This window comes from Triticum urartu, chromosome 5A (genome assembly GCF_056163025.1).
Source record: "Triticum urartu cultivar PI428250 chromosome 5A, HENAU_Tu73, whole genome shotgun sequence".
Lineage (NCBI taxonomy): Eukaryota > Viridiplantae > Streptophyta > Magnoliopsida > Poales > Poaceae > Triticum > Triticum urartu.
The window spans coordinates 309,906,249-309,915,710 of NC_141877.1; the positions used below are offsets into that span (position 1 = coordinate 309,906,249).

At 47.7% G+C, this 9,462-nt stretch overlaps 2 protein-coding genes across 3 annotated transcripts; one reads left to right on the forward strand and one right to left on the reverse strand.

The window, feature by feature from the left end:
- The first annotated feature begins 290 nt into the window (after positions 1-290).
- On the forward strand, positions 291-1,432 carry LOC125555903 (NDR1/HIN1-like protein 13). Its single transcript, XM_048718707.2, has one exon. It carries the CDS (start codon positions 369-371, stop codon positions 1,221-1,223), a length of 855 nt encoding a protein of 284 aa, XP_048574664.1. The 5' UTR covers positions 291-368; the 3' UTR covers positions 1,224-1,432.
- Positions 1,433-2,918: 1,486 nt separating this feature from the next.
- On the reverse strand, positions 2,919-5,665 carry EMB1379 (embryo defective 1379). 2 transcript variants are annotated; one of them, XM_087525946.1, is made up of 7 exons: positions 5,293-5,665; positions 4,972-5,045; positions 4,550-4,746; positions 4,367-4,447; positions 3,739-3,972; positions 3,516-3,593; positions 2,919-3,436 (listed from the first exon to the last, which is right to left on the reverse strand). In XM_087525946.1, the coding sequence occupies exons 1-7, from the start codon at positions 5,394-5,396 to the stop codon at positions 3,149-3,151; spliced, it is 1,056 nt and encodes a 351-aa protein (XP_087382072.1). In that variant the 5' UTR covers positions 5,397-5,665; the 3' UTR covers positions 2,919-3,148. The 2 variants fall into 2 exon arrangements, with proteins under 2 accessions (XP_087382072.1, XP_048529370.1); XM_048673413.2 differs by lacking the exon at positions 4,972-5,045 and having other exon boundaries at positions 5,293-5,663.
- Between the last annotated feature and the right edge of the window lie 3,797 nt (positions 5,666-9,462).

Consider the following 9,462-nt stretch of genomic DNA (forward strand, 5'->3'; position numbering starts at 1 on the left):
CACGTTAATTTACTTACATTCTAAACCAATTCAATTTTAATTTACTTACCAAACTTCTAATCAAAATATAAGGTAATTCACGATCAGAATTTGATAAACATTTATTTACACAATCACATTATTATTGATAGATAAATTGTAAGCTAACGTACTAGAATATTTATATCACGTTGCAATGCACGGGCACTCTTCTAGTTTGCTAAAAATAAATAGACCCGGTTTGAACAGCGTGAGATGACCGTTTCTTTTCTCCTCACGCGTCTCTTCTCCCTATAAAACCAAGCAAGCCTCCATTCGCACGCACCTCGATCACACACTCTTGTCCCCCGTTGTTCTCGAGCTCACGTCACCGCGACCCGGGCCCCGTCATGGCCGACCGCGTCCACCCCATGCAGTCTCCGCCGCATCCCGCGTCCCCTCTGCCGCCGCCGGACCAGGAGGACGCGGCGGCGGCGGCGGCCACGGAGACCACGCCGCTCCACCCCACCTTCTACGAGCCGCCGGCGCCGCCGCCCGGGACGTACATCGTCCAGATTCCAAAGGACCAGGTCCTCCGCGTGCCGCCCCCCGACCGGGCCAGCCGGTACAAGAGTCTCGCGGAGCGCCCGGTCCGGCGCCGCCGCCTGCGCCGCGCCTGCTTTGGCGCCTGCGGGGCCGTGCTCTTCCTTGCCGTCGCCGCCGCCGTGTTCGTGGGCGCCGTGTACCTCGTCTTCCGCCCCCGCGCGCCCGCCTTCTCCGTCGCCTCCCTCTCCATCCGCGGCCTCGACGTGGCCGCCCTGCCGCCCTCTTCGCTCTCGCCGGAGCTCGACGTCGCCCTGCGCGCGGACAACGGCGCGAACAGGAAGGTGGGCGTCGACTACCGCGGCGCCGGCGAGGTGGCGGTCTCCTACTCCGGTGCGCGCCTTGCGGCCGGCCAGTGGCCGGCGTTCCACCAGGCGCCGAGGAACGTGACGGTGCTCTCCACGACGCTGAGGGGGACCGGCGTGAGCTTCAGCGACGAGCAGAGGAAGCAGCTGGCCGCGGAGCAGGCGGCGCGCGCGGTGCCGCTGACGGTGGAGGCGCGGGTGCCCGTGCGGCTGCGGTTCGGGAAGGTGCTGCGGACGTGGACGGTGGACGTGAAGGCGACGTGCCAGGTGACGGTTGACAGGCTGGCCGGCGAGGCAGCGGCGGCCAACAGAGGATGCCGGGTCAAGGTCAGGCCGTTCTTGTGGTGGTGGTGGTGACTGCTGATCGCCACCGGCGCCGGCGCCGCTTGTGGTTACCAATGTGTCAACGGCTAGCAACAGTAACAGCGGCCGAGCATTAACTGGGAAGTTATTTGGCGGTGGGGTGAATTAAACTTTGTAAATTTCGGATATGTCTCTTGTGGTGTGATTTCAATTGTTTGATTTTGATGAGGAATACACTATCAGTCTCAGATTTAACTGGTTAATTACCCCCTCGTCTTGAAAAGAAAGACATGTTTGAATAACATACCGTCTTTAAAATGTACTCCCTCCGTTCCCTAAAAAAATGTACTCCATCCATAAAGAAATATAAAAGCACTCAGACCACTACTTAGTGATCTAAACGCTCTTATAATTCTTTCCAGAAGGAGTAATAAGTTAATACTACAAAAGGATTATTATAGAACACAATAAAATAGTTACATTGTGGAAGTAATTTTGGTCTATGCTTATAGTTTCACATACAATCAAAGTGTTCTTACATATATTATTAGTGAAAGGTTTAAAAGCTTCCAAGATATCATGTTATTTGTGGAAGTGAAGAGAGTACACATATTTCCTCTTTTTTTTAATTTTTTGTTACCATTGGTATATCTAAAGTTACCATTGGTGGTTAACTAATTAATTACCTTCCTTTTTTTGGTTTACTTATTACCAACTAAGGAATCATTTTGTTTAGAATAACTAAAAAAAGAACCAAATGAACCCATAGGAATTTGAAAGGATTCCCTGTACTAGGCTTTTGCATCAGTGTGATGCACACGGCCTGGCATGGCATCAATATCAAAAACATCAACGAGTTGCATATTCGCTTTTCCCCTCCCAATTTTGCATTTATATTGCCTGCGTCATATCACCAGGGTTTTCTTCTGCTTGATCAGTGCATGCCACTGAATTGATTCTGTAATATTGCACTACGAGTCAGGAAAATCATTCTACAAGCGAGGCACAGCCTTTTTTTTACCAAGTCTTGGGCATGCCATTTGTACTTTTGACAAGGCATATCCTCTCTTCTTTGGTCATAACGGCGTTTGTGTTGTCAAACTCCGACTCATAAAACTCCAAATAAGATACAACTTGTACAAATGCTAGTTTCCATTTGCCTCTCCAGAGCAATGTCAAAGCACGACAAAGCATAGTGCTCGAGCGGCTGCCCATGGTCCTCCTGTGCTCTGAAGCTGGTTTGTCCCGTTGCTTCCTAAATGTTTCTTTATTTTTTCTGAACTCAGGTGACCGAGCGATGGCTACATCGTATTCCGCTTCCTCGATCTTAATTTTTCTAACGTGTTACCTTTCATGCGGCACTGTCGCAACGGCTTGATCTTACTCAAACCGCACTAGCGAGCTAATCTTCTTACCTTTCTTTATAACTGTTATATAATGAGCCTAAGCTAAGCTAAGGCTGGCACGAGAAATGGATGGAACAGAACAGTTCAACAATCTATCACCACTTGTCGCAGCGTAACGTACGTAGCTATCACCTGCTGAACTAGTCTAACTTAAACCGGGCATGCAGCTGTATGCCACTTCAGATTGTGTCTTTGGGTCCTGACGCACGCAGGGACGACCTCCACCCCTCTGGATCGTGGTTTCACGGATCCCAAGGCACGATCCGACGGCGAACGGAGGTGGCGCGCCACATGAGGATTGACCCCGAAGAATTGTTTACTACAGGAGAAAAGTAGGGGCATGTAATGCAACACCTGAAGGGCATATATAATAATTAATTATAGTACTTAAACTAACAGGGGCCGTCCTTGTCCTTGTCTTCCCAGCTGGCTAAAGCCAGGCGGCAAACGGGCAAGCAGAGCAGGTCAAGCAAGTAACTCCAGGAAGGCAGAAACCACCAGCATAGTGATACCAGCTACGCTATGTACACGACAAAAGCAGCATTGCATTGCCAATCTTACTAGAAAGAGCCATCATTTCTTCCTTCTCTTTGAGGACCTGGCCGGCTGTGAAGCATCTGCAGACGCTGCCTCCTCGGCTTTGGCCATCCTCGAACTTCTCCTGGGCACCGCGGTCGACGGGCCTGCTTCTTCAGCTTCCTCCGCCAGTTCAGCCTTGACTCTGCGTTTCCTCCTCGAAGGAGGGTCAGCCGATGGGCCCTCCTGACCTTCCCCGCCGGGCTCGTTCGCTTCCTCGTCACCCTCGTCCTCGCCTTCCTGCTGGGGCCATTCAGTGGCACACTGGGGACAAGCTCTCGAGGCCTAAATGTGCAGGTAAGTTAGCAAACAATGATGGCAACGTCAACATGAGTAACAATGGAACTGGTATTACGGGAATTACCTTCCGCTGTGGAAATTTCTTCTTCAGACAGTAGATATGGATTCTCACATTGCATCCTTCCTTGGAACAAGTTGATGCCTGTTGTGGATACAAATATAATAATGCTGGTATCAGAGCACACAAAGTTTATAGAGATTCTACAAAAACGCTTGTACAATATATGGTACAGAGTAAGTGGCAAGAACAAGGGAAATGCAATATCATAGTAATCACACATCAGTACCTTTATACCAGCTTCATTGCAAACCTCGCATGATGGGATATCATTGCTGCGAAACCAGCTCCGGAGATCAAGAAATGATCTGATACCAAGACCAATCTTGCCCTCCGAGGTGTACGCCAGCCAACGATCTTGTATCAGTTCAGTAAGAGTCTTTTCCTTTTGAGAGAACAAGAAGTTTGTGATAGAAGAAGGAAGACGAGATTGAGTGTCTTGTGTACCATCCGCAATCACGACCTGAGAGTAGAACACTCAATAGTTTATGATACCCGTATTGCAAACAAGATTCAACTCTAGCAATCAGCAGATACAAAGCAGGCCACAGAAGATACACATCATGACTCGTCCATCCTAATTGTATGTAAATCACAATTGAATGAAGCTACAATATAAGCACACGTCCATTAGTATAGCTAGACAACAATTTGTTGTGAGTACAGTACATATGGATGGGGTAGATGATGCTTTAATCATGATCACACATTCAGGATATCTTCGCCAGTTATGTCCTAAACAGCTAAGGTTTTGTGCTTCTTGCATGATCACACATGATAGTATGTGAATGCACCAGTAAGGTGTTGTTTAAACATAAAAGAGAGTCATGTGCCCATGACAGACTGGTACAACAAACCTGGTTGTCAATCCGGACGTTGAGAGCTTCAATACTAGTTATGCTCCCATCATTTCCAGCTTCATGAACTATTGCTTCTAACTGCCACAAGAACCATTGTGAATACAGTTATGCAAACATACAAATAAGTCATTCAGCATACATCATGCTGAGTTGAGCTAGTTCAAGCAAGCAACTGCATACCAGTCCCTTGTAGAATGCAATCTGTGGTACAGAATACTTGGAGCCAAGCTTCGATTCTTCATCAGAAATGTTGTTGACCACTCCATAATAAACTGTTCCATCATACTGGTTTATACATGCTCGCAGATCAAATTGTAGATACCCTAGCTCATTGTTGATCTTCATAAGTGTATCAGTGAATAGTTGCTGGTGAGTGGCTGCAGGTCATGACAATAGACATATTCAGCTGGAGATGGAGTTTGGTGATCTAATTACAGTCTGTAGGCAATAATATGGTCGCTGAAATACACTTCTATATATAATGTGTTCCTAGAAACACGATTCTACCAGCCAACCAGGTCTCAACTGAACTAACAATGACATTAAACACACACAAAACGAACCAAGATCGTTCTGTTTTTGAGACAATCAGAAGATGCAACCTTCAACCATTGTGAATGGCAGTTGATCCTCCATTGAACAATTATTAAAGCTACACCAAACATAAACTCGTTTACTGGAAAGGAAAGGTTTTGGACCCTACAGGGGCTACATCTGTAACTACAACTACATCAGTTGAAGTCAAACGGACGCTTGAGTAAAAGTTGCCATGGGTGCATTACATCGAACACATGGGTGACTAGAAGTTCCTGGTGGCGCATTACATCGAACACCTAGGCGGCTACGAGTAACGATAATAGGGGTGGAACTAATCGAAGGGGGGGAGAAGAGGAGCGAGCAGGGCGGAGCGGGCAGGCGGATACCGGGGTTCTTGCCGCCGGAGATGGCGGTGAAGAGGGCGTGGAAGTCTCGCTCCGAGAGCGGTCCACGGGAGAGCAGCGCCTGCAGCAGCGTATGGTGCCGCCATGAGAGCGGCGCCATCGGATCGTGCAGCTCCTCTAGGCTCTAGCGCGTGCCTTGGTGTGGGGATCTATGGGGGCGGGCCGGCGGGGCGAGGAGAAACCCTAGCTTGACACGCAGAATGGGTGGGATTACGCGGCTGAGGTGGGGAACGGAACGGATTGGGAGGTTTCGCGCTCGCGGGAAGGCGCCCGAGATCGCGGGAAATGTTTCGCGGTGGCGGTGGCCCAAATCACCAACTCCATGACCCCTAAACAGACCTCCGTTCTATCTAAATTTTATTCATCTATATCCGTCAAGTCCATGGTTTTTTTTTCTAGACATGTTCGTCAAGTCTACGATCATAATTGCTAGACGTCACTTTTTTGCTTTGGTATCGGCATTGATGGCCTCGATCGCGAGCTTTCACGTTTATGCGGCCTTCTCTATATTGAGTTTCCTCCTCTTGACGACCTCCTTCATGTCAAGCTTCCTCCTTCGAAGCTCCAAATATATCTTCATTTGCTCCAACTTTCCTTAGCGCTTCCTCTCGTTCCTCACTTTTTTTTTAAGTCATCATGCCACGCAAACTTTCTTGCAAGGCGATAGATGCCGCATCACGCTTCTCGTCAATCTTCGAGTTGGTCTTGCCCATCAGCCTCTTCACCTCATCTCCATCCCCAGCCACGGCCACCGACCCTCCTTTCTTTATTAGAGCGGTATATTGATCTTTGACTTCGAACAATCTTTGATGAGCATCTAACAAATGGGTTAGGGTGAATGTTTTGTTCTTATGCCTACACAATCAAAGACAAGGCCACAAATGTAATAGTGAAGGACACAAGATGCAACAAATATGAACATGGCATAGCAATGAAAGAGGAAGAGGTCATACCAAGTCGTCCACACCTAGGCCACTCATAGGAGGGCATCAACGCTCTCAAGCACGGCCCAAAACTTGTTGCATTCTTGTTGAGTGAATCCCATCTTTTTTTTATTGACTTGATGCACGGGTGCTCGCAAATTTGTAGGACGCAAACTTTATCTGTTCATGAAAGGTTGCAAGAACTCTCGTCCAAAAGACGAATCCTTTTTGCTCAACACCGGTCTTGGGATCTTGGGTTGTTTCCTTCCAACTATCGCAAATCAACATGTCCTCTTCTTTGGTGTATGATCCGGTGCGAATGTTTTGCCTTATCCTTTATGCATCGGTTCTTTGGATGAGCTCGTCGATAAACATTGGGCCCCCCTTCAATGTCGACACCCTCTTCTTCCTCCTCTTCGCAATAGATGTCTTCATCTTCATGCCATGAGTCAGCATGGTCGTCTGCCTCTTCTTCGTGGACACCATAGTGGTCGGCACCATCTTGGCCGCGACCGTCTTGGCTTTGGGCCTCGTCGATATTGTAGACTTGGCCCTCGGGCTGAAATGTCTGGCCACGACCCTCGTAGATGACGTTCTCCATGAACGCGTTGTAGTCGGGGTCGTCGGCCGGCGGCGGCGGTGGGATTGGCATTTCGTTGAACAGGTTGCGGGCGCCGGGAAGATCGGCCGCAGGAATCGACCATGGCTGCTTTCTTTGCATCCTGGAGGACAACTGGCCAGCGTGGTTGTACCCAGACGTGACATTGAGGTTGATGACAGCTATGGAGCCGGGGGTGGCTGATATGTCAATTTTGCATCATATTTTCCTATTGTTATTTATAATGTTTTGGGTCAATATTTCACTTTATGATGCAATTATAATGTCTTTTCTCTCTTGTTATGCAAGATTTATATGAAGAGGGAAATTATGACAGCTGGATTTTTAGCCTTGAAAGAGATACAACAGAGATAGCTATTTTCCGGAGCTCCAATTGACCTGAAAAATTACGAAGGTCTATTTTGGAATTAATAAACAATATTGGAGAAAGAATCACCAAGAGCGGCCCCACCAATGCGCCACAAACTCAGGTGGCGCCCCCTAGGGCGTGCCATGTGAGCTTGTGGGCCCACCACCAAGCCTCTGTGGCCCTCCTTCTCCTATATGAAACCATTTTCCCTAGAAAAAAGAGAAGACTTTCGGAATGAAGCACCGCCGTCTCGAGGTGGAACCTGGGCATGAGCACTTTTGCTCTCCGGCAAAGCTATTCCGTTGGGGATACTTCCCTCTAGGAGGGGGAAATTGAAGTCTTTGTCATCACCAATGATCCTCTCATCATGGGAGGACTCATCTCCATCAACATCTTCACCGGCACTATATCATCTCAAACCCTAGTTAATCTCTTGTATTTGTTTTTTGTCTCCAAACCTCGTATTGGTACGTGTGGGTTGCTACTACTGTTGATTACATCTTGTAGTTGATGCTAGTTGGTTTACTTGGTGGAAGATCATATGTTCAGATTCTTCATCATATATTATACTCCTCTAATCTTGAACATGAACATGACTTTTGAGTAGTTCCATTCGTTACGGGGGACATGGGGCAATCTTGTTATAAGTAATCATGTGAACTTAGTATTCGTTCGATATTTTGATGATATGTATGTTGTTCTTTCTCTAGTGGTGTCGCGTGAACGTTGACTATATGACACTTCACCATTGTTTGGGCCTATAGGAAGGCATTGCGGAGTAGTAAGTAGATGATAGGTTGCGAGAGTAAGAGAAGCTTTAAACATAGTTTATGTGTTGTTCCGTAAGGGGCTGATTTGGATCCATATGTTTTATGCCATGGGATTTTAACAGGCCGAGTAAACCGCGGGCCTTAGTTGGGCCAGAAAATACCATGTCTTTTAACGGGTTGAAAAGTATATTAGGCCAGAATTCTGCTGAACAATTCACATCCGGCAGTAGGTCGAAATATAACTTGGCCCATGATTGGCACAATTATATGACAGGCCGTTAACATGCCAAAATTTGGTTGGCCCAGTCACATTATGGGTTGTAAGCAGGCCAAATGCAAAGCGGTCCATAATTAGGCCCAATTATATCACAGGCCTTTAATAGGCCGATAGTCGGTTTGGCTGAAATTTATCCACGAAGAACATGGGTCGTTAAGAGGACAAAATTTACTTTGGACCAGAAATGGGCTCAAATGCAGCAGGGTCATAAAACGGCCGAAAGTGAAATCAGGCCGAAAACGGGTCGATTGTGCCAAGGGACACTAATGAGCCGAAACAAACATCAGCCGAATTCGATCAAACTGTTCAATGGGCTTTTACCATGTCGAAATACAAACCAGGCCTTCAATGAGCCCAAAAACATAGTGGACTATTAACAGGGTGGATCTTATATGGGCCGTAATTTGGTCCAAAACATGGCAGACTGTTAACGACCTGGCCCACTAGTATTTGACAAAATCTTGTGGGGCTTTGGCTCGACCGGTCCTTTTAACCTAAATGAGCCACTGTTGGGCTGTTCCACACGTTGACGTTTCCTTGGCGCGTCCCGTCCATTGGATGGATGACATCTGTTGCAACGCCGAGCTGGCATGTGGCTCCGCTGGCAAATGGGAATTTGACACATGGAAAATTGACATTGGTCCAGTCTGTTAAGGGGTATTGGATGCAAAACCGGCACCCGATAGCTTAACGATGACCCGTTGCGGTGGATGCCACGTGTCAGTTACCCTTGACAAAAACACTTTTGTTGGGGATATAGCTTTGAGGTATGACCCGCCTAGGAGGGGTCGGGTTATACCATTGGCGACTTAACATGAAGGAGACCCAGGGAGAGATAAGAAGACAGCGGCTCAAGGAGGCAGGCCTGCTAAAGGCCCAGGACTAGGGCTGTGAACCGCCATGGTAGGACTTGCTCTATAAGGCATGATTAATTAGAAACCAAGTCGGCCACATTGTGTAAGCCGGCCGAGACTCTGTAAGCCTCCGGGTCTCTACCTGTGTATATAAAGGTGAGACCTAGCGGCGGGTTAACTCAAGAAACAAGCAATCGAGAACTAGGTCAAGCGTATTCGCTCCCTTGTAATCGAAACTCAAGCAATACAACCAGAAGCAGGACGTAGGCTTTTACCTCGTTGAGAGGGGTCGGACCTAGTTGCGATGGCTCCACGCTTAAGTCCTTTCACTAGGGCATCTGCCGTGTTAAATCCATGACA